The 25,794-nt window shown below is 46.4% G+C and overlaps 1 protein-coding gene across 1 annotated transcript in view; it reads left to right on the forward strand.

The window, feature by feature from the left end:
* Positions 1 to 25,794, forward strand: part of LOC138580812 (integrin alpha-X-like) — a 430,037-nt gene that overhangs the window by 148,202 nt on the left and 256,041 nt on the right. Inside the window, exons 4-7 of the mRNA XM_069651665.1 lie at positions 9,425 to 9,489; positions 12,792 to 12,906; positions 15,014 to 15,141; positions 18,385 to 18,527. Of these exons, the coding sequence (XP_069507766.1) occupies positions 9,425 to 9,489; positions 12,792 to 12,906; positions 15,014 to 15,141; positions 18,385 to 18,527 (451 nt within the window). The remainder of the gene's footprint in view (positions 1 to 9,424; positions 9,490 to 12,791; positions 12,907 to 15,013; positions 15,142 to 18,384; positions 18,528 to 25,794) is intronic.

Consider the following 25,794-nt stretch of genomic DNA (forward strand, 5'->3'; position numbering starts at 1 on the left):
TAAGTAGCTGTAGCTGGTTAGGATTGTCGTTATATCAGGCACAATTGGAAATTGTGGTGCCACAACTTTATTAATGGCACGTAAATCAATTATGAAACAGAATGGAATTACATTATCGCCTTTCTTGTACACGGGTAAAATAGGACTGTTACACAAACTTCCTGAAATTTCTTCAATCACCCCTCGATGCACAATATCGGAAACAATACATTTCAAAGCTCGCTCGGCCTCAACCGAAATCTTATACTGGGGAATGCGTGGCAGCTCAATTCCATGTTTCAAAACTATTTTGACAGGCTCAATCTGTAAAACACCACCATCATTGTCGTCGACAGCCCACAAGCTCTCTGGTACATCAATGAATTCTGGAGGCAAAGGTCTAGTCAAGAATTGCGAGGCTGAAAATTGCTGTGGTGAAATCGTCAAGCACACTCCATCAGAAGAACAATAATGAACTGCATTTAATTCTTTTAACAGATTCAACCCCAGCAAGTTCTCTCCGCAATCCGAAGTCAACAGAAATGGACAATGGTCCATAAAAGGACCCAAAGAAATAGGTACCGGCATAGAAACCGGACAAACAACTGGTGTACCAGAAAACCCTACAGAAACATTGGTTTGCTCTGAAAGTGGAATGTTTGGAACCCGCAAATGATCAATCGAAGACTTTTGTGCTCCAGTGTCTATCAAAAACTGATGTTTCCTATTTCCCACCACCATTTCAACATAGGGACCTTTCTGATTGACGGGAATAGGTGTAGGTTCCAAACCCTGCTTCGGGCAATCCTAATGAAACAGAATATCATCAAAAGAAAGCTCTTCAGATAAATATGCAGCGGAAGGATGATCAAATATGTTCCTGGTGTCCATACTTGGAGTCTGATTGTCCTGCGAAAAAGGTTGCTGAGGGTCCTGTGTAAACTGACCTCTACCAGGGTCCCCTACGCCCGGGCGACCTCTGGATCGCCTGCCCACATTACCAAATGTATTATTCGACCTTTGTTGAAGGACGGGGCATTGTGCTCGCCAAGCACCCTCTCAACGACAATAAGCGCACTGGTTAATGTTCACAGGACCCAAGGGCACATTCCCCTGCGGGACATACTGACCTCTAACCTGAGAACTACCCCCTCTGGGGCCGCTAACAATTTGCTGCAATAGCACTTTAGATTTTAAATCGCCTTTCCGTTTTTCAATCCTATCTTTTTCATTATTGACACGGTTCTCGTAGTACTGAGCCATGTGCAGTACTTCTGATTGGGACTTCGCCTGCCAAGCGCTCTCAGAAGACATAATTTGTGACTGGATGTCAGGCAGCAATCCACGTACACATTTGTCCACAAATAATCTTTTCCCAGACTCTGTGCCAAAGTCTTGTCCACTGAAATCCGAGAATACCTGTTCGAACCGATTAAAGAAGTCGGTAGCACCCTCAGACTTTCCTTGGACACAGGCCGTAAGCTTGTCCCAAATAATTCTCTTTTCGGGAATTATGGTTTTTAATTTAGCAACAATTCTATCAGGCAGAGTTAATATCACCTAAGGCGGTCTTTTGCCAGCTGGCCTTTCCCCATCGAGTCTAGTTATATTCACCCATGTATCTCCCAACCCGGGTACGTCGTCAATAGTTCTAACTTGTTTTCATAAATCTACGGGCAGGAGTACAGGGAACAACAAATCAACGTCACCTAAGGTGAACACTGAGGACTGCAAAACGGATTCTATCTCTTTATAGAACCCTGTCGGATTTTTCCTAATATCAGGAATAGATTGCCTAATAGTATTCACTTCCTATCTTGAGAACGGGACGTGAATGAACTGCGATACATAATGTGCAGGAATGTTCCTAGCGACTATACGCTGTGCAGCATCGGCCGCAACCTCAACCTTCGGGACAAATGTCAGAGGAACCCCTCTCATAGGCAACTGAGAAATAGGTGACTCTGAACGCTTACTAAGCAACAGAGCCAAGTCGAGCGCTAAAGCAGTCGAAGAAGTGTCAAGTGAAAAAGATCTCTTATAAATGCTCAATAACTCTGTGGGACAACTAATCTTCCTTTTTACACACTCATCCTGCAGGTACTCTACCATTACCTGTATCACTTTCCTCTGCATTTCTAGCGTATACTGACTATATGTGTCATATACCTCAACTAGAGTTATCTATATATCTGAAATCCATCTAATCACGCCTTTGTTACAAATTCGCATTTCCTCCGATATCGGTTTACGACACGGAAGGAACCGCTTCTGTACATACATATTTTCCTCTTTGTCATCCTCATTCTGTAACTTTTCTAACTCCTTTCTATACCCAAATAACCTCTCGACATGCTAATATACCTTCTCCACAGTGTCTCTAGAAAGCGTTAGAGTATTTAGATCCCTTAACCCTTGCGGAAAATCCGCATTATTTAGTCTTCCCCACATTATACATAACTGAATCCCTAAATCTTCAATAAAAACATTTTTCTCAGGAAAATTATCCGTATTACAAAGTGTGGAAAAAACGCTAGCTTGATCATCCTTCTCCATACAATGCTTAGCCCATGCAATTAACTCACGTTTCTTCTCCGGCGGTACAGTATTGCGAGTGACAACCTTTGTTCCTGTACCTCGATCGATTACAAGTGGCTCAGGACCACTTGGAAGAGAGGGAGCAGGCATATTTGATGGAGGTACTATAACCGGTGCGATAAAAAGAGGTGGGGGAGCTGGAGGAAGGGGAACATTAGGCAGAGCAAGAACAACGGGAACAACAACAGGTGGAGCAGGAATAACAGTCGGAAGAGGAAAAGCAGCAAGAAGAGGAACATACGGAGATGACGCAGAGGCACCAGGCCTTTGTTCATTTAATATTTTGTCAATATACTCATCAGAAATATGAAAATCTTTAGAAGGATAGATTTTCTGAATTCCGAGTGAGAAAGCCCTATCCATATTTTTAGTCGCCTCAGACTATTTGTCCTGATCATATAACAACGCTTTTTCAGCGTTTGTTTTATGACGGCGTGCTTGTTTCTCTCTACTTTTAAGTTGTTGCAACGCTTCGTTTTTCCAATTCTGCAAAACATCAAATGCTGCAGGTCTAGCCTTTTTCTTTAATAGAATTGACTCTAAGTCATCAATACGAGGGATTTCAAAACTACCATTGATTGGCCACTGAAGTTCGGAGGCGTGTCTGGTTTGTCTGTGCCAAATGTCATTAAATACTATACTTCCAATGCCATGCTTACAGTACATAGTACATGCCGGCGACCCCTCCTGTGTGCTGGACAGCTAAATTCCAAACATTGTCTATCACTGCGGAATAATGCCCTAAAGCGGTAGACAATTTCCCAGGCATATCTCAAATTCCTGGTGTTACCTGGTCAATAATTGTGTCTGCAGATACAATGTGCCAAAATTCAAATTGTCAGGGTTAGATTAAGAATCGGGTCACTACTCACCTGACCAAACCTCAGGAGGTCCGATCGGATTTCTAAGAATTTTACCTAACTAATCTTACCCCGTGTATGGTGATTTTGGCAAATCTGCCTGCCTCGATAAGTGGACCCTCGTCAAGATGCCGCCTCAGACCACACGCTTATCGTCCAAGGATCGGGTCGTGCAGCGCTGCTGAGGTGTCGCGTCTCGTTCAGGGGGCCCCTTATGTCACACCGTCCGATCCCGGTCCGATAGCGTGCGTCAAGCTTCAACAATCCGGCATCAATATTGAGGGTCCCTATTCGGGCGCCAACTGTGAAAACAGAATCAAAATATCGAGGCTGAGTGCCCCAAAAGGAAATACACCGAACACGGGTTACAAAGGAACATACAAAGTACTTTATTTTATACGGATCACCAAACCTCAATCAGAGATCACCAAACGGTCGTCAGACCTCAATCAGCTATTCCTGGGCATCAAATGGATGATGCACCACCTCCTCGGAATAGTCTGCATCACCCAGTCATTAATGCCAGCATTTACTTCAGGGAAGTATTCATCAAAGCTGGACCTTAATGTTGCTAGGTGGCTTGCCCAGCTCCCACTGTTCTTTTGCAAAGGTCTAGCTTCCCCTTGAAGGTAAATACTTTTTATTCATTCTTTCCTCTGTGTTCCCATGTCCACAGGAATGTCCTCAAAGGTGGGATTGGGAGTTTCTGGGGTGGGGAGTTCTAGTGGTCTTAGTTTCCTTTATAAAATACACAATCATAGTATGTCAACCAGACAATGTATCATTGTGTACAGCTTAAAGGGGGCCACATCACCCAAAGCAGCACACTAGGAGATGTATTTTGGAACAATCAACATTTTAAACACACCTCTAGTTTAGATTGTAAAGAGTGCTTGTGCTGCAATTACAAGCACCCAGTTAATAAAGTCCAGACTTAAAACACTTGATCAGCATTCAGTGAGTAAAATAACCTTATAAAAATAAAATGCAGCTTTGCATAAAATTACAGAGAATTTTGGGATTATCAGGCACTGGCAAGCGGGCTCCGCTGTTGCTGTGGGAGAAGTGAGACTTGCAATGGCGACAAATTTACGGTTAATAGCTGCTGTTTATCACAAGATGGCAGGCCAGCATAGATCTTAACCACTGAATGCCCACTGAACAGCTATAAACCCTTCTATGTCAGCAAGAGGCTGATGTAGAGGAACCAGTGTTAGAAAGCAATGAGGTAATTATACTGTACCATATCCCGTGGGATGTGATGCCCCCCCAAGACTGAGTGAAGGCCCCTCGTGTCAAAAGGTTGAAAAGTCCTGCCGTCTCAGTCCTCACAGTCCTCTTCTCCACCGCTTAGAGTGGAAGCATTCTGCGGCACACAGCTTGTAATGCAAATCGCACATTTTAAGCATCAGGACAAAAAACAGAGAACTCAATACATTGCTGAGGTAAATGAGTTCTGACTGGCAACACTGGTAATACCGTATAGAGCCACATTATCGCACCGCCCAACTATGAGTTTGAGGGCAAAGGTGAAGGAAAACCCTCCAGCAAGAAGCTGGAGGTATTTCCGCCACCATACCGCCCCAAATAGAACAAATTGGGATATTAACACCAGCAAAATTACTACCAGTAATAATACCGCTGAAATCCACCATGGAGTCCTATGGACTCCAATTAATGGGGACTAACACTGCCTACCACCACTTATAAACCAGCAGTAATACCGCCAGACCAAGTGGCAGTAATGGTAGTACAGTTTGGTGGTATCTCGGCAGATTTACAGGACTCACAGAGACATCACCTCTCGCCATGTTGTCTTTTATTGTAAAGTGGATTACCAGGTTTCAGACCTGTAAGATACCCCTGTCTCCTCAGGTGACTCAGACCCCCACCATACCATCCTACATAAACTTGATGCCCCCAGGCTGTTCTTCTAGTCTACTTTTATTCTACCCATGTAGATCCAGGAACGTCATACTCCTGTTACTTTCATGGATTATTTTACTTCCTGTTCCTTAAAGCCAGGGGTCTTAAACATGTGGCTCTCCAGATGTTTTGGACTACGACTCCTATGATCCATCACCATTGACTATGCTGGCTGGGGCTGATGAGCATTGTAGTCCAACACATCTGCAGAGCTAAAGGTTGCAGAACCCTGTGTCCAAGCAGAGGCCTGGAACTCCATACTGCCACAAGCACCTTATCATTTGACTCTGGCTCTGAAATAGAGACTTTATGCCGACCCTTTACCCACAAACACTGGTTGTTAATATTATACCTTGGAGCTGCACGCGTTAATAGCACCAGTGCAAGAAACAGACGTTCAGGACGGGCAGTAAAAAAACTTCTGTGGGTCGTATGTGGCCTATGAGTTCACAGGGTTTGGTTCACCAGGGAATAGCACACGAGGCATGGAGTTGGGACAGGATGGCAGGTTAGCTGCTGGCAACCTTTCAGGTGGCAACCGTAAATCCATGAAGAGGGAGCGGAGATGTGCAGTCCTTCTTTGCCCCCCTGATTCTCTGATTTGTCAGAGCTACATTTTCAAAGCCTCTCTCTGAATGGAGCATGAGTGCATTCATCTCTCAGTTAACTGACACAGTTATTATTCTGTCTGCGTCTTTCATTTGTTATAAAACAGCACCCAAGGTTGGTGGCTCTCAGGGGGTAGGGAGCCTAGGACGCTCCAAGGACAATGAACTGGCAGCCAGGACATTGAACTGGTAGCCAGGGGGTTTTAGCAATGCGCTACTTTTGTAAACAAAATGAACCCCCAAAAAATCTTTTTTTTGTGACTGCACTAGTAAATCATCAAGAATCAATGACTGGGAGAGAGGCTGCAGGAGAGCGACTCCCCCTAATTGGTATGGTACAGTAGCACAGATAGGAGAAAGAGGTTGGTTGTCACCCAAAAGAAAGTGGCCTACCCCTCGCCTCAAAAAAGTGGCCAACCCCTCGCCTCACGACACTTGACCTCTGATGATATCACCGAAAATGATGTATTTTGACCCCACACCAAAGTGACATCCCGGGAAGCGATGAAACACAACCTTTCACCCCTTGACAACATAGGAAGTGGCATCAAATAGCATTGTTCCTAAGTAAACTACATTACGAAAAATATGGTTATGATTTCACTAAGGTGATATACATTTCATACAAGAATGGATCACCATACGTATCATTAATATCTGTGTGTATAGATCCATATTGTCAAATTACTGTGACTCCAAGCAGACGTCCAAGGCCACATGATAATATGGTATTATATAACACTTACCCTCAAGCTCTTTTTTATAGAACAAATATGCATACAATATCACCCAACCTGTGTTGGTACTCATATCGACCCAAGAAGGATGAAAGGTTTTTGAAGAATAGAAAATGAAAAAATAAATGTTAAAAAATTTCCCAAATTTTCAAACCGGCCCAAGCATGGCCTGAAACTGGCCCTTACTCCCCAGGGACGATTTCTGCCCGGCCAGGGGCCAATCCGACCCTGCTGCCACCACCCATAGTGCGACAGAGGCCGGGCCTTTGTGGGGCCTCAGGCTCCATTAGGAGCCTATTCATGAAGACAAAAAAAAGCACACACATTCTTTGACCATCATCAAGGCAAAAGAAGGTGTGCGCTTTTTCTTTTTAGTAAAAATCTCTGTTATTACACGGTAGGCGGAGAACCATGGCGCTATTAGCCATGGTTCATGCCGGTAAAATACCGGCACCCACTTGGTGGAAAGGGGAATTACCGCCCCATTCCAAAGTTGGCGGGGCGGTAATTCCCCCTTCCACCATTGCCCTTCCCCATTCCCATTTTTGCCCCATAGGGCATAATGGGAATGCGGAAGGCGCTAATTACGGTACTGCAAAAAGCAGGCGTTAAATTCCCCAACCCGCAAAGGGACCTCGTAGTAAGGCGGTAAGGATTTACCGCCCTTACCGCCTACCGTGTAATGAGGCCCTATTGCCAAAGAAAAATTGGGCCTCATTACAACCCTGGCGTTAAGGGATTAACGGCGCCGTAAAAGGCTGCGGCGCCGTTAAACCCTTAACGCCAGATTCCCACTCTAACGCCTGCTTTTTGCAGGCGTTAAAGTCCATCCCGCTAAGGGACCATGGTGCTAATTAGGGCACCGTAATTTACGGTGCCGTAATTAGCGCCTTCCCCATTCCCATTGAGCCCTATGGGCCAAAAATGGGAATGGGGAAGGGGCCATGGTGAATGGGGATTTACCGCCCTGCCAACCTTGGAATGGGGCGGTAAATCCGCCATCCACCATGGCGGAATCCGGCATGGACCATGGTGCTAATAGCACCATGGTCCAACACCAGGGTTGTAATGAGGCCCATTGTTGTGTTCCTCCCTGTTATTACGTGACACATATAGGTTGTGTGCAACAATTGTCCACATTAGTGATTTGGTGTGGAGCAAACTCACATGTACTGGTTGGTCATTGACTCTGCTGTATCGCATAATTGTTGGCAGCCCCTCTTCCCCCCCCCAACCTTTTCTAAAAGAAGATACACAAATGATTGTATAATCAGTCAAAGTTAAAACGTAGTGATTTTCTTCTACTTGGAGAGCAGGGGCGTCCCTTCACTTTTTCATTTTGGGAGGCAGTCTGGTCAGGGCGGTCTCAGGGACTTTCTGTGCTGCAGTCCTTTCCCTTCTCTGCACCTCCTCTGTTGTTTTCTAGCAGGCAGGCTTTTCTTCAGGCAGGCAGGCAGCCAGGCAGAGGATGGGGGCCCAAAGTCCTTATGAGCTGGGCTGCTTCTGCCCTTTGTAGCACAGCACTCAGTAGCAGCATGTGGGGGGTCCCTTTATTTATGATGCCTAGCTTTCCATATGCCAGGTGCGTGCAGCCTGGCATTGATTGCGCCTGGAGACCCCAAATGTACACTCCCCCTGGGCCGCGTCTGCCGGCAGCAGCCCAGGGAGCCCAGGTGACAGGGGAGTTGCTAGGTCTGGAAAAGACCCGGGGCTAAGCTGATGTCGGCACTGTTGGGACTGGGGGCTAGCTAGTCTTTTGGCTGTAGCTCCTGAGATTCTATCCGGGGCTACAACCAAAAGATCAGGGGCTATAGCCCCCTTAGCCCCCCCCCCTAGCAACGCTCCTGCCAGGTGACCCGCCTAGCAGGGGGCTGGCCCATTTTGAATTGATGCACCCCTCACCTCCCTCCCATGGCGAGTGCCTCATAAACCAGCAGCATCCTGGGAGGCGGTGGCGAGGGCAGGGGCTCCCTGTTTGGGGGGCGCATGTTAGCCGGGACGCAGCGTTGATGCCGTGATGTCAGAGGGTGGCACACTGTCAGCCCTGGCCCGCAGCAGTGAAAAAAGGCAAGCAAAGACGCGGGGTGCCGCTCAGCTCTCCTCTGTGATAGTTGAAATGAAATTGTTAAAGGATCCCCCGCATGCGACATCACGCGCCGGAAGTGGGGGCGGGGTGCCTTTATAAATAGGACTCTCAGACAACAGAAGTGGAGTTCGATGCACCCACAATGTGTTTCGTTTGATTTGTACATGTGGCTGTATACTTTTCAGTTTAATTGCTGATTGACTTTGTGTGAGTGTGGATGTTATCTGTATGTCTGTGACATGAATTCATTGATGGATTGATTCGTCCTGTTATTGCTTCCTATCTGTGTTGGTACCCAATGGTATATGTACCCTTTAGTCTTAGAATCGCTTGTGTATGATTTGATTTGATGGTTTGAATGAAGACTATTTCTGTTTGATTGATTTGGGTTTTGACTCTTGTACTTGACACAAAGAGGGCACGTGGATTAAATAATTCACTTTCTTCTTGGAAATATTTAGTAAAGAACATCCCTTTCTTCTGTTTATATGTTGGTGGCTTCGCTGCGCTTGGGCATTCATATGATGCCCACCTTCACCAGCATCAGAGTGTCCAGAATAATGCAAGAGCTATTTTGTGCTGCACTCTTTAATCTTTGTGTCCTTTCTTTCTTTCTCTCTCTCTCTGCAGATAATCTGCCCATATCCTTGGGCCTCTCCATGAGCACTGATGATTTCTCCCTGCAGGGTCTAACTGTAAGTATCGGAATCGCCCGCAAAGAATGACTCAGCCCATGGTCTCTTGTAAGTCCTCAGATAGAATCTGTGGGGGTCATTATGAGTTGGTCAGTAACATTAAAAACAGGTGTCATTGGAGGGCATTGTTGCACAGGGACAGAGGCGTTGCTAGAGGGGGGCTCAGGGGGCTACAGCCCCTGGTCTTTTGGTTGTAGCCCCGGATAGAATCTCAGGAGCTACAGCCAAAAGGCTAGCTAGCCCCCAGTCCTGACAGTTCCGACATTAGCGTAGCCCCGAGTCTTTTCCAGACCTAGCAACACCCCTGCACAGGGAGATGGATTAGACGTGGTGTCTATTTGCTCTGCTCCATCGAAGCAGGCCAAAGCTAAATCGGGCCGTTCACAATGGGAACCGTCCTAACCTATGGGCTGATCTGGAGTGGTGAATTTCTGGAGAAGGTGTGGGTATGCCAGCATGGCACAATGTATCGATCAACCAGGAGAAAAACCAAGATCGCTAACGACCAAGGCAGAAGACGAATAGGTAAGATGATGGCCGCGGGGCTCCGGAGCGTGAGATATGAGAGGAGGAACAGTGGGAGATCTCCACCAAATGGGCTGCCTGGGCCCTTTCAGTGAAGCTTTATGGGAGGCTAATGGTGAAGCAATATGGCAGGCTTGGAGGAGGTGGGAGAGCCGATACAGGTGCGAGGGTGGGATACTCTGTGCCATCATATACAGGGCGCTGTTGGAGAAAATCTGCGGTAGGCGCAGCGGTGATCGGGGTTGGGAAGGAGTGGAGGACACGTCCAGAGCCAGTTTCCTGGAAGCGTAGGCCTCCCCCTCCCTCACACCCCCCTGAGTGGAGGAAGTGAGCGGAAAACCAAAGAGACGAGCACAGTGCATGAATACAGTGGACTGCCATGATTGAGACATGCTTCCAGATTAAGAGTGATTAGGGTGGCAGTGAGTTTGTAACCCACCCCGTCAAAATGGAGAGAGTTTAAAAACAGCCAGCAAAGGTATTAAAGAACACGTGCTGAACCAGAGAGTGAGAGACTGGAACCAGGCTATCTCCACTACAAGAACACCCCACCCCTCAGTGGAGCAACGATATAGGGAGACAAGCATTTGGAAATTGGGCCCCAGGGACTTTATAGGCAGGATGGTCGGGTGGGGAGGGGAATTATAAAACATGACTGTTCGGAACGTGTAGATGGGAAAACCTGGAGACATCTCAAGGGGTCTGGGAAGGAGAGGGGGAACAAACAAGCCAGTAAATCATGACTAAAGACAGGGAGAAACCCAAGAAATGAAGCACACAACACAACACATATGCATATACCCAGGGAGGACCCTGAGCGTCACATGAGATGGAAACAGGTAAATCCTCTACTTAGTATGGAAGGGAAGCCGTGTCACACCAATCCACACAGGACATCCTATGAGCCATCCATGAGGCAAGATCAATGCTGGAGCAATAAGTCGATGCCGTATGGGTGGCTGTCAGACGGTTCAGACAAGATTTACACAAAGTGTCAGCGAGAGTAGGGAAACGGAGAAGAGAATCTCTGAACTGGAAGACATAACTACACCCCTGCAGTCAACTATGCAATTGATGTTCAGCAAATACGCCAGCTGGACGAAAGGATGGACGTTGCAGAAGGGCAAGCAAGAAGAAATAACATACGACTGAACAGCTTCCCGGGAACAGGCAGAAGGGCCATCAATAGAACTTTTCCTGGAGGAAAGGATAAAGGAATGAGTGGGTTTAAAAGGGTATCTAATTTCTTCTCCATAAAGATGGCCCACAGGGTGCTATGAAGGAACCACCACCCAGAATCCCTCAAGACAGGTGACATCGAAACTATTGAACTAGCGAGACCGAGATGTGATACTACAGGCCGCAAGAAAGAGCGGTTCAGTAGAAGTAAATGGATTGAGGGTCGCAATATACCCTATGAAGGAAACGCTGCTGGGAATCCCCCAAGACAGGTGACAGCGAAACTATTGAACTAGCGAGACCGAGCTGTGATACTACAGGCCGCAAGAAAGAGCGGTTCAGTAGAAGTAAATGGATTGAGGGTCGCAATATACCCTATGAAGGAACCACCGCCGGGAATCCCCCAAGACAGGTGACAGCAAAACTATTGAACTAGCGAGACCGAGCTGTGATACTACAGGCCGCAAGAAAGAGCGGTTCAGTAGAAGTAAATGAATTGAGGGTCGTAATATACCCAGACTTCACCAAGGATGTTCAAAAGGCCCGCCTATCGTTTGACATGGTGCAGAAAAAACTGTGGGTAAAACGATGATCTAATTTTATTATATGTAATCCCTGTTCTATATTTGAAGGAAAAGTTGTAAGAATGAGTTAATGTATATTTGAAATGGTGCAAAAGGTAAATACTTTATTACAAAAAGTTATACATTTTGTTTACAAAAGGTATTTGCTAGAATACATTGGTCTGATCAGGCTTTAGAGCAGTGGTGGGCCAGGTACAGCCCATTAGGGCACTATTTATGGCCCTCCAGGAGTATTGCCTGGCCAAAAGTCATCTTTTTTAGTCAAACTGTATGCCCTAAATACCTCAGGATTAGGAGGTCAGGTTCTGCCTCATAATTAGTAGTCCAAGAACGAGAAGGTTAAAATATTGCTCCACCCAAGTGTATTCAAAGTATTTTGTCCTGTGCTCAAAGGGCACTTACAGGACAGAACGATACAGGAATCTCCCAAAGGGAGTGATGACGCATCTCAGATTCCCCCAGTTTCGCCATCTTGATGCGCAGTGCACAGGAGGATCCTTGGTGGCTTTCTGGGCTTTCTTGTACTGCGGGAAGCAGCAGAGTAGAGCACTGCTATCCCTTATGAATGTCCATCGCTCCAGCAGCTAATGAAAAGCATTTATTTGTTAACATAAACAGAACCTGCATTAGTTCAAGAATATTGGATGCATTACTTCTGAATCCCTGAATGTCTGGCATGATTTTAGCGCCTCACTCATTGTAAAGCCATAATGCCTTTAGACCCCTCAGAAGTCCACAGGTGGTAAAGGTAATGATTGCATTCAGTATTCCTATAGGGGAAACAGACACAATCCTAATGCCTGCCCGTGGGCCTTATGTGGGCGTGGTGGGAAAGAGGTCTGATCACGTGCTACTAGTCTTCCAAAGGTTGCATCAAGTGATCTAGCACACATCCCTCATTCAATTCTAGTACTCACCTTCCTGGGCCAGCCCTTGACTCTGTTCCTTCTGTCCCATACTTCTCCACTTCTGAGAACCTTGTGTTTCTTTGTTCCCCCTCGCGCAACCCTGCAGGCATGTGGACCCACCTTCTCCCGCCAGTGTGAGAAGAGCTCTTTCCTGAATGGCATCTGCTACATCTTTGATACGAATTTTAACCTAGCACAGGAGCTGAGACCCTCATACCAAGGTATTTGTATTTTCTACTTGCATTTGAATGTAGTGAGGACACGGTGTTAAGAACAGGAATGCATAGGGCCTCATACTAAGTGTGTGGTCCAGAAATAAGGGAGTCGATCGCACCTTACAGGCACCCTTTCCGGACCGCCACACTTCAACATTGCCTTCTGGGGCTGTCGCGCCCGGCAGGTCTGACCTGTCATATATTAACATATATGTTAATGGCTATGCTGCAAGGAGCCAATTAAGGATCCTTATTCATAAAGACACAGTCCTCAATGACATTACTACTCTTCATCTTGCAGGCTTCTTTAGTATGCCGAATAGCGTAAACAGACGTCCCGCGTTGCGTGGCGCGTCTGACCTTCAGCACTACGAAAACAAAATACCATGCACTATATTAGCGGAATGGAAATCAATAGGACCTTACTATTTAAACTAATATCATTGTCTAAATCCTTCGTACCTTATGGCTCATATCTGATGGTGCGAAGGAGCGAGCCATTTAATGTGTGATCAGGTCTCTGTCTAGTGCTTGTTGCACTCTCTCTGTATTCTCTCTCCGATTCACCAGAACACCTCCTAAGCAAAATGGAAAAATGACATTATAAGGTGTGTATGTGCTTACTGTATAGCATATATGAGCCCTTGGGTAATTAAATTACTAGAATTGAGGTAACTCGTTCGAGACTCCTCTCTCAAAATGCGGCATGAAGCACACGCTGGTTTGAAAACCGGCCTTTTCCATTGTATGTTGTACTCTCTCTCTCCTCTCCCCGTTACACCAAAATACCTCCTAAACAACGTACAAACACGACATTACGGGGTGTTCGTGTGCTTACTGTTTAGCGTTTTGCGTTCCCTCCTCTCCTCTCTCTTTCTCGTAACACCTCTCTCTTCTTCTGTCCTCCTGGTCTTCTCACACTCGTTTCCTTTCTAGCTATATACTTCTCTTCTTCACCAACTACTCCCTCCTACCTCAAACCTTCCCCTCTACATCTCCTCCTCTCTTTCACCGCTGTTTCTCTCTCCCCACTCTCACCCTCCACTATCTCTATCACTCTCTACACTCTCATCCTACCACTCTACTCCCTCTTGCACCATTCACTACCACTTATACTCACATACACACTCAAAATCACTGTTTCATTCTTTTTACCGGGTACCACAATTGCTCACACACAATACCTTGCCTGCGCTCCTTATCCAAGTCCTCCACAGACTCTTCAGGAGAGGGACCCTTAGGTACAAGCCCGCAGTTAATCAATGAGAAACAGGGACAGCTTGGGTTGGCCGGCTATAGACCAAGAACCCTGAGGGACGGAGGCAGTAAGAGGCCCAATAAATACCCTACAGACAGCATAAGATGGCCTCCTGCCCTCCTGTAGCTCAGAGCTTTGGTTTAAGGCCAGCTTCAAATACAGCTGACTACAGAAGGTCTCTCAGGCTCTAATGCTCATTTCAAACTTGAGAAGATGAAGCCTCCCCCTTTCACCCTGCTTCACAGGAACATAACCAAGGAGGCTGTGAACACCAGAGACTGTAATTACGTACTGAAACAAGAGCGTAAGGGACATTTGTCTTGAACTTCTTGATGCTTCATCTGGGGGACATCGCACACTTCATCCCACATTTGGTTTTGTCACGTTAACGACGCTGGGCAGGGCCAGAACCCGGCCCTTACAAGAACTGGAAGATCACGATTGAGTTACTTTTACGCATGTTCTTGGCTCTGGGGGAACTGCTTTATTTCTGTCCGCATAAGACTCAATTAAAGATCTGTCGAGGACCCCATTCCATGTCTGATCAAGGTACGCAGTGTGGCAGGCCCCAACTCTAAAGTGTCAGAATGAGTACAGGTCGCACCTTCCAAGGAAGTGGCGCCTGCTGACACATCCAGATATCCAAATGTTCTGTTGCTTTGGTCCTTTCTTTACTGTCTTATTGGTCACTGAATAAAAGGAATGGCCTGTCCTTTGGCCTATCCATGCTGGTAAGCATGAGTTATCTGTGGTGGAGGGCTCTGCTGAAGGTACTCATTCACAGGTCCGTTCCGCATTTGTCTCTCTTCCTCCCACTCCTCAGACCGGCTCACCCTCTCTCGTTCTCCATTACAGAGTGCATTACCGGGGTGGATGCTGTGATCCTGTACGACGATTCTAACAGCATTTCCGATGAAGACTTTAGGCGAATGAAGATATTCATGGTCGACCTGATCAAGTCCCTCAAGACATTCAACTTCCTGGTATTTGGCAATTCCCGTCTCTGTGGAAGGTGGGGGGTGGGGGGAAGGAATCAGTTCTTCGCCCTATACCTACCCAGATGCACCTCAGTCTAATTTGGAAGAACAGAAAAACAGTTAGTCCCAGATCTTTTGCTTACAGCACCAACAGTGTTTTGGTCACATAACTGCAGAGCAGCACAAAATCACCTGGCCTTCACACCCAATGTGAATGATTTGGGTTCACTCACAATCCAAAGCCATTACAACTGACACTGTATGCCGTGAAGAGGACCAGTCTAGCACTTGCTACTGCAGCCTACACTAGTTCATAAATACCCTATAACCAGTAACCAATGTCACTATTTCCCACTGAGTCCACCTGTGACCAGCAGGTTGACCACTGATCACAACCTCTTAACTCGCTGAAGTATGCCAGAAGGATAAACGAATACACCTAAGGGCCCCAAATGTGGCCGTACAAAGAATGGCCCCAAAATCTCTCAATACACGTGAAATCATTTTAAAACAGAGTCTCCAAAGATGAGCCTTCCACTTTTTAAAAATAATCTCTGCCTGACATTAATGATACTCAGCTGGTACTAGCGGTGAGTGGCGATTATGCACAGAATTCCATCAACCTCTTTAACATCGAATCCTGGATGACCAGGAATTGGATGTGCCTAAATGCCAGTAAAACTGAACTGCTCATTTTCGGTTCCTGGCAGGTCCGCGCAACATTGAGTGCAGATTGCAAAAGCTTTAACATCAAGAGCTGTCTAATCCCAGTTCAGGGCAAGGTGAGAACTCTAGGCATTACGCTGGAATCCTCATTGAGTGCAGAGGCTCATGTGAATCAAATCAGCAGAACTGTCAGCATCACCTCCACCTGCTCAGTTACATCAGGCCCTTTGTCAATGAAAAGAATGGTGTCACCAGCTCCCAAGCAACTATTCTCTCAGGGCTGGATTATGGCAAGGAACTGTTCATTGGGGCTGATAGCCCCTGTCTGGCAAGATGCCAGACAATCCAGTGCGTATTATCAAGAAAAAAACGAAGAGGTGAGCACATCTCATCCGAGAAGAGATACCTACACAGGCTGGCGGTGAAAGATGGCATCGCCTTTAAATCTAGCACAATTGTACATTGATGTCTCTTTGGAACAGCCCCAACCTACATGAAGTCACTCGTCTCCCTCTATGTTCCTAGCAGATCTCTGCACTCTGGAAATCTGGGACAGATTAACTGCTTACATTTCAGATGCTGTAATAGTCTGGGCAGATCCTTCCCAGTAAGAGTTGCAAAGTTAAGGAACGCCCTCTTGATGGGCATAAGATTAGAAGAAATAACCTGGCTTTTTCGCCGAGTCGTGAAGTCCTTGCTCTTTAAGTAACCACCAGCTTTAGTAGGGCTCTCCCTGTAGGGATTCAGTTGTCCCGAACATTTTCATGTATGTCTTCTGTCTGATTGTTGCGCCCTGATGCCTGTGGGCTTCAGCGCACCACAAATAAATAACATTTTTTAATTAAATATTAAACATCTATGGGCACTGGTAAGTTTGAAAATAACTGCCTGCAAATTAAAGTTTAAAAAAAATGTTTTAAGGTTGCTTTTATTTTTTAGAACCTAACACTGCACAGCAGGGGGATTTTTAAGGTAGACAAGGATTTTCCAAAAATGTAAATGGAATAGGGAAAGACAATTTGAGTTCGATAGGAGGTCTCCCATTTTCTTCCATAAAATTAAAACATTCTTCATATATTGAACTATGTTCACACTTGGTCATTAAATCAATACCAAATGCGTTGTTTCCAAGCAAAATCACTCTTTCATGTGTTTTTGTAAACGGCGTTTATAAAATGTTTAAGCTGTTTAAATGTTTAAATGATTATTGTGTAATCGAAATGATCATCCTGTGTTCCATTGTAGAGCCATTATCAAAGCACGCTGACAAATGAGTGCACATTAGAAAGATCTGAAATCCAGAGAGCAGTATATAACATATTTTAATAACTGACCTCCCACAAACCCTAGAATAGTGAAGGCCCTAATAGATAGAAGCTGTAATCAATGTTGGCCACTTCTTTTCAGTCACTTGCGGCAGATTCCAGCCCAGGCATCCAGGATGTCCTTTAAGTGTGGATGGAGCCGCATGGGCAGAGTAGCTCTGACTTTTCTAATCTGCAATGAATTGAAGTCTCTACATCATTGTTATGTAACGTCGTGATTATCAACTGATTTAAGATATTGGGGGTCATTCCGAGGTTGGAGGTAAGGGATTACCGGTGCCTGTAAGGGCACCGATGGCGGTAATCCCTTACCTCCGTATTCTGAGTTCCCTTTGCGGGTCCCTCTTTACCTCCTGCTTTTAGCAGGAGTAAATTACGGGACCCGCAAAGTGACCTTGGAGTAAATTACGGCACCGTAATTTACGGTGCCGTAATTACCTCCTTCCCCATTCCCATTGAGCCCTATGGGGGCAGAAATGGGGATGGGGAAGGGCTATGGTGAATGGGGAATTACCGGTCCATCCAACCTTGGAATGGACCGGTAATTACTCCATTCACCATGCCGGTATTCCATGGAGTAAATAGCTCCATGGTTGCTAACCATGGAGCTATTTACTCCATGGTGTAGTCTTAACTCGGAATGAGGGCCATTGTTGATGAGATATTTTGAACTGCGCTGAGCACCCTCTTACATCTTGTGATGAAGTTCTGGTGGCACTGCACGGTGCACATTGTGCATGTGCATGATGGGTGAGCTGTGCCCTTCTCCCTTACGTGCACCTTCCGCGCTCTTCTCCAGTCCCTCATTCAATTGCTCACTCTCTGTACTTCGCTCTACTTTTTTCTTCCCTTTTGTCTTCTTTCCACCTCTATGTCTCCTCTTCTCATCTTCTCCATCTCGCATATTTTCTCTTTTTTCTGTTTCACCCTCTCAGTTGGTGTTTCCTTATCTCTCCCTGCCACCCTCTAACCCTCTGTACTCAATGTCCTGCCCTATTTCTTGTCTTTTCTCTCTTTCTCACTGCTCTATTTCTTCTTCAGACAATATCTTTCCCTCTGTATTTCTTTGTCTCTTTTCTCCTCTCATATTCTTATATTCCCATTTGGTATTTTGCTGTCCCTCTTTCCCCTTCTTTCTATCTGTGTTTCTGTTGCTGCCCCTTCTTCTCACCTTCTTCATCTACCCCCATACATATGCCCAATACCGTACACTGACCCATACCCACTCAAGCCCACCCCTGCTCTCTTCTCCTTGCAGTTTGCTGTGGTCCAGTACTCCACACTGATCAACATAGTTTTCGACTTCAACTATTACCAGGAAGTGGGTGATCTGAGCGTGCTGGAAAAGTTCCCACACACCAAAGGCAACACCTACACACCCTCAGCGATCAAATATGTCACGTGAGTTGGATCCTTCTCCCGTGGTTCCAGAGTGACGAGTGTAATGCGTGAATGGATCTGCCGCAAGCCATGCCCAATGCATCTACGCAGTTTGCATTCACTCGCTTCAGCATTTATTCGGTTACATGTCTTTATACCGAGGTAATTTATAGTGAATGCACATATATCGAATATTTTATAAGGAACATTGTTTTAAAGAATGTCTTTTTTATTTTAGGGGGTCCCCCAAACTCCCGTTACCAACCCCTAAAAGCCCATCCAAACCCTTTCGCAAAATATTTAACCCTTTACTCCACCCTAAATGCATTCACTATAAAATGTTTCGTTATAAAATGTTAGATATATGTGCATTCACTATAAAAGATTTGTTATAAACACTGTATAACATTTATTCTCACTTGTAACTTGAGATGGTTCTAGGTGATAAGCTTTCCTCACATTCACTAAACCTACTCTCAAAGTTGTATTTTCTGGTAATGGCAATACCATTTCCACAGTCACTGGGCCACATTCCGAGTAGAGCGGTAATGGATCCCGGGCACCGGTAAGGAGACAGGTGCCGTTAATCCCTTACCGCCCTACTATGAGGTCCCTTAGCGGGTCCCTCCCTTAACGCCTGGTCTGACCAGGCGTTGTGGACGGGACCTGTTAAGGGACTTCAGAGCTAATAACGGTACCGCAATCTGCAGTACCGTTATTAGCGCCTTTCCCATTCCCATTGAGCCCTATGGGGGCTGAAATGGGAATGGGGAATGGCTTTTTCAATGGGGACTTACCGGTCCCGCAAAGGTCGGACTACACCGGTAAGTCCCCATTGAATTAGACCGGAGTCGGTACCGTTATTGGTGGCAGTCATGGTGCTAATAGCGCCATGACTACCACCAACCTCGGAATGAGGTCCAATGTGCTTGTTTAGTCATCTTTATGGTGTATTCCCCATTGACATGATCTAGGTTACCTTACCTTGCTTGTGTATCCCGCCCTCTAAAGTTAATCTGGCTTTGTGACAAAATCATGGCTTTCATTTGCTGCACTCATATTGTTTCCTGCTCTTATGTCTGCGTTCTTCCCATATTATTCAGACTTTGCCAAGGAGGTTTAACCCACATTCACTGGACTGATATGGATTCTTGGTACAACATCCTTTCATCACGGGAAGTTTTTTCGCTGAATTTTATACCACAAACTTTTTAACGAAAAAAACCCATTTAATTTTTTGGGGGGATTAGAAAATTATATATATGGGTGTTTGGGAATAGATGAAAAATGAAAGCGAATGAGGGGCTTGGTGGGAAACCCACCAAAAAGAATTAACAAAAAAATTCGATGGGTTTTTTCGTTAAAGAATTCGCAGTAAAACCCAGCGAAAAAACATGCCAGGATGGAATGACATGGAACCGGATTCTTGTCTTGGGTAGAGATGTCATTGCTAATACAATCAAATATTTCAATAGAAAAAGCTTTGTTCATATTAATGGTCCCAATGTGGTTGCCCTGCTTTTTTCACGGTGTGCCCTCCCTTACATATTACAGCTGGTTTGGGCCGGACGCTTTTCCCACATTCACAGCATTGATATGGTTTCTCTTATCTCAAATCCATACTCTTTCTTGTAGTGAAATTGGTTTTATGAGGGACAATCTTGGGTTACGCTTTGCAAATATGCACACAGTGGCATCAATTCAAATCAACTCGAAGTCAAATTCTGTTTTGCAGTGTAGCTCCAAGATTATAATTATAATTGTTTATTCATAATGCACTTACTACCAAGGAGTGGTTTCTAAGCATGGGATCTGGATTCGAACCTGAGTTGCGCAGCGTTGTCTTGCTTCCAAAAAAAACACGTTGCCCCTGAGCTATCCTTCCTCCATTGCATTGTTGGAACGTTCTCAGTGACATCACCATAGAGAGTGAGGTCCAGGGTGCTTTAGTTTGACAGTTGGAAACACTTGATCCTGGTGTTGGAAATAATGTGGAAGTGTAAACCTTTTCAAATAGGCTGCTAGCTGGCTATGCTGGGGGTGATGACATCCACATCCATTTGTTTTACTTCTTTATGAAAGTCCTAAAAGAGCCACTTGTGTTGTTGAATCATGTGCTTCTATGTTTTGCTGCATTTTAAATTAAGCGTTGTGCCTGGGTTCAGTTTTCCACCTGGTTGCATTGTACAAATTATTCAATACATAATTCAAAATCAAATTCAAAAGCTGGAAGAAGGAAAAGCCGCTGCGCCCCTGCCCCTCCACCCCTAATGTGTCACAGCAGAGGGCACTGACAGTTCTCTGCCACTCTGTTTGCCTCCCGCTCTAAAGTAATTCACTAGTGTGCTTCTAAAGTAGGGGCATGGCCCTCACTTGGCATTGAAGGCTTGACCCTTGTACGGCTTGAGCAAAGGCTCAGCATGCGCGGCTGCTTAAAATGGTGGGTGCTATCGAGTTAACCCCATCTTTGTAGGGTTAATTGAAGTGCAGACTTTGGATGTTATGGCCACACATTGGGCTGGGCATTCAGGTTGGGTGTGCGCACAAACACATCAACACATCGACTCGTTGGTAGTGGCTATCTTGGGAGAAGTCTAGACTTGAATTGAAATGTAACTGTGGCCAACAACAGGGACTTCAATGGGAGCCAAGCAATGTCAGGACAAATAACTGCCTTTTCTAGGAGAAGACCTAGGGAGTGAGTTTGGATTCTCTAAAATGTGAAGAAAATGTTCAATCAAATGGTACTGTAACTAAGAATAAGACATGATATTGTGACCTGTTCATTGCCACCACATTGTTGTCATTGTACGATGCCACCACGAGAGGACACACAGTTCCCATCTAGATCCCTTGTACATTGTACTTATTCCCGGTGGTATCATTTTTTTCAGAACCTGGGCCACCCCATTCCAGTGCAAAAGATTGAAAGGGATCCTCAATACATTCCAGGCAGTGATAGGCGTTGAAAAAGTTTGAAGCCATGTCCACACCCATATTTACTTACCACCCTCTAACACCACAACATTCTTCCTTATCATTATAATTCTTGGGACGCCCATAAACTTGTATAATTGGCCCATTGCTCTGGCCTAAGGCTGTCAATCAGGAACAGGTCACCCATCTTACACAGTTGTTCGTTAATCTGGTCTCTTCGATCAAAACATTCTTTATACTTATCTTATACCTTAACAATTGTGTCCATGATCTTGCACCATCCATGTCCATACTCCAGGTATCTTCCAGCCCATTGGGGTGTGGTAAACATTCCTAGTTTCTGTACCAAGAGGTGAGAGGGATCTCAAATCTGAGCAGGAACTTTTGACCTTGAACTTGAACTTTTCTATTGAGGAATTTAAGACAGGATGAGAAAATAAACAAAATAATAAATGAACAGGGATGATCAAACTTAGCCTTTTGGTTATTGTCACATTGAAGAGACCTGAGAGCAGTTCTGATTGTTCCAATAGATCCTGTTAAAATGTCTCCTGTACATACATAGGTTGGAACTTAGGTCTCCCATACCCTTCTGTGACATCTAGGTTTCTGCACCCATGTTGCTGCCTTTCTTAAAGTCGGGCTTGAGGGCTTCCAACACTTTCTAATGTTGTGGTCTCTCTATCCTTAGGGTTTCCTGCACTGTCTGTTGGTTTCTCTGGATTGAAGGGTATCCCTCATCCTAAGTTCTTCCTTTGCCATTCTCTTTGTCTTAAGGGTTTTCTTGCACCACTGGTTCTTCCTCAGCCAATTTTCCAGGCATAAAAGTTGTGCCACACCCTCAATTCCTCCCCTACCAGTCTCTCGCAGGAGGTAGTAAGTCGTCTTCAAACCAAGAGAACACTGGAACAATTTCTCAGGTATGTGAGGTGGAGGCGAGGACCCTGACCTACACTTTCCTGTCTCAGGGACCGCAAGAAGGCACCCAACTCCCTATGGACTGATAGTTTCAGCTCTTTGGTACCCCTTTGGGCTGGCCTACAAGTTCTTGATCCTTGTGTCCTACATCCTCCAGATGCCCTATGGAATTTATTCTTATGTTTTCATGTGTGATATTCACCAATCTTCTCCTGATGCTCTTTCAACTCCAAATTCTTCAGCTGTTAAACATCCTCCTTGTATTCAATCACTTCCTCCTTTTACCCTCCGTCCTACCCCTACTGCCATTCACCAACCTCCTTCTGATATTTGCCCACCTTCTCCTTTCCTTCTCTTTCCTCCTGCTTCTGTAGTTCACCAACCTCGTTCTGTTGTTCACCCACCTCCTCCTTATCTTCTCCTTCCACCTCCTTCTGATATTCACCAACCTCCTCCTGATGTTGTTAATCATCCTCCTGCATCCCTCCTCTACTTACCCCTGATGTTACCCTTTTCTTATTCAATCTATGTTTCATCTCTATCGGATATTGCCACTTCTCTTCCTCACTCCCTCCTTCAATCTCTTTCTGATGTTGCCACGCCTTGTCATAAATCCCCCCTTCTACCATTCTATAATGTTTCCAAATCTTCTCCTTAGTCCCTCCTTCCACATCTCTTTGAAGTTGCAAGGTCTCCTCCTTCCTCTTTCTTCTACCTCTCTCTGATGTGGCCAGGTATCGTCCTTACTGCCTCTTTTGCATCTCGTTCTCTGCCTCTTCCTTTCTGTGACGTTGCAAGCAAGAAGCGGAAGAATGTCCTGCCAAATCCAGATCCTGTGGCAGATGCAACGGACTCGGACACTATGCCCGGATGTGCCGAGCTCCTGCGCCGGTGGCTACTCAAAGGGGTCCGGCCAGGTTGTTTGGAAGCGGGTCGAGGGGGCAAAAGAGCATTGCGAAAGTTGAACAGGATATGCAGAGGCTGAACATGGCCGAGGAGGAAGAAGAGGAGGATGAGGTGTTCTTCATTTCGACCATAGCCACAGGGGCAAGGAAAAAGAGGCAGCCCAAATGCATTGTGGACATTCAAGGGGTCCCTACACAAGTGATGATTGACACGGGAACCTCGGTATGTGTGCTGGCCTCAGATCACTACCAGTTGATCCCGGGACCACCACAGTTGGATGTCTCGAGGGCAAAGATCTTCACGTTCGACAGCGACACACCGCTCCCCATCAAGGGCGTCTTCGTGGCGCCCGTTTCAAAGGGTGGCAAGTCCATAAAAGCACGATTTTTCATCACTGACGTGAGCCCCCACTCCCTGCTTAGTTGTGCGGCGTCAGAGGCATTGGACCTTGTGCATTTTGCGTTTGCAGTCTATCAAGCAGACATTGAGCAGCTAGTGGCCAAATTCTCAGGCATTTTTGAAGGAGTGGGAAAGTTGAGAGCTCCTCCTGTGCGTCTCCACATTGACGACACCATCAGGCCTATGGCTCTCAAACATCGACGGATCCCGTTCCATCTCCGGGAGCAGGTGGAGGAAGAACTCCGCTCACTGGTCCGAATGGACATCATCGAAAGGGTGGAAGGCCCGACACCCTGGGTCTCGGCCATAGTGGTGGCCCCCAAGCCAAAACAGCTGGGAGCGGTGCGCATTTGCGTTGATATGCGCCTCCCGAATGCGGCTATCAAAAGGGAGAGACACATTACGCCCACTCTCGATGATATTATCGGAGAACTGCAAGGGGCGAGAGTCTTTTCGAAGTTAGACTTGAGGGCGGGCTACCATCAGCTCGAGCTCCACCCGGACTCATGTTATATCACGGCTTTTACGACGCATGATGGCCTCTATCAGTTTAAGCGCCTGAGTTTCGGCATTTCATCTGCTGCCGAAGTTTTTCAAAATACATTCAGGGGGGCACTGGCAGGACTGAAAGGTGACTTGAATATGAGCAATGACATTTTGGTGTTTGCAGACTCAAAGGCAGAACACATGAAGAGATTGGAGTGCACGCTGAAGAGGCTAGAAGATTTGGGACTTACCCTACACCGTGAAAAATGTGAGTTTTTCAAAGACAGAATTGGGTTTTTTGGCTTCATCTTTCATGCCAGCGGCGTGTCGCCCGATCCTGCAAAGATCAAGGACATTCGGGAGGCCGCAGCACCCCAGTCCCCAACGGAGGTAAGGAGCTTCTTGGGGATGGTAAACTACTGTGGGCGGTTCATTAAGGGTTTGGCCTCCTTGTCGGAACCCCTCAGAGCACTGACCAAGAATGACGCTGTCTGGGTGTGGGAAAGGAAAGAGCAAGAGGCATTTCAGGTCATCAAAAATGCCCTGTCTGACGGAGACACCATGGCGTACTTCGACCCCACCGCTGAGTCCGAGATCGTTGTTGACGCCAGCCCGGTGGGTGTAGGTGCGGTGCTGATGCAAGCGGGCAAGAGAGGGGACATGCGACCCATTGAGTACGCGAGCAAGGCGCTCACAGACACAGAAAAGCGTTACTCGCAAATAGAAAGAGAGGCCTTGGCCATACTGTGGGCCTGTCGCCATTTTCGTCTCTACATCCTGGGCAAGCCGGTCGTAGTCCTGACCGATCATAAGCCCCTGCTGCCCATCCTGGCAGGTGTGTCATCAAAACCTCCACCCAGAATTGAGCGATGGATGCTGGCCCTTATGGAGTATGGGGTTCGACTGGTGTACAGACCGGGGACCAATAATCCGGCGGACTATCTGTCGCGACACCCAAACCCAGAGAATGTGGAAGAGACAAAGGAGGTGTCTGACTGTCGAGGGCTGCTGTGTCATGTGGTGGAAGGTGCGTTGCCGGTGGCGCTGTCCAGACACACCATAGCGACAGAATTGTCCAAGGATGAAGTGTTCCACATCATCAAAACAGCGGTTAGAAGCGGCGATTGGAGAGAGGTGCTTCAGAACAATTCAAGGCCGCAGGCTGATGCCCAGAAAGACCTTCAGGCGCTTTCGAGGGTGAGGGATGAGCTATCCATTTCGGACGATGGACCACTGCTGAGGGGGAGGCAAATTGTGATCCCACAGGCCCTGAGAGATCGTGTGTTGGAGTTGGCTCACATAGGGCACCAAGGGGTAGCCAAGACCAAAGCGCGGCTTCGACCCAAGGTGTGGTTCCCTGACCTTGAGGGAATGGTCGAGCTGTTTATAAAGAGGTGTCTGCCATGTCAGGCGGCGAATCCCGGGGATAAAGCTCCACCAATCAGCTCAATCGAACGGAGCGAAAAGCCCTGGGGAACCGTCCATGTGGATTTTGGATCAATAGGCCGGGGCATGTATTTTTTAGCGGTGGTCGACCAATGGTCCAGATATCCCAAGGTGGAGGTCGTAGAGTCCACCACCACCGAGTACACCACCAGGGCCTTGGATAAAATGTTTGCGACCCATGGCTTCCCAGAAATAC

The sequence above is a fragment of the Ambystoma mexicanum genome, chromosome 3p (assembly GCF_040938575.1).
Source record: "Ambystoma mexicanum isolate Mex_15411 chromosome 3p, UKY_AmexF1_1, whole genome shotgun sequence".
NCBI classification, from domain to species: Eukaryota; Metazoa; Chordata; class Amphibia; order Caudata; family Ambystomatidae; genus Ambystoma; species Ambystoma mexicanum.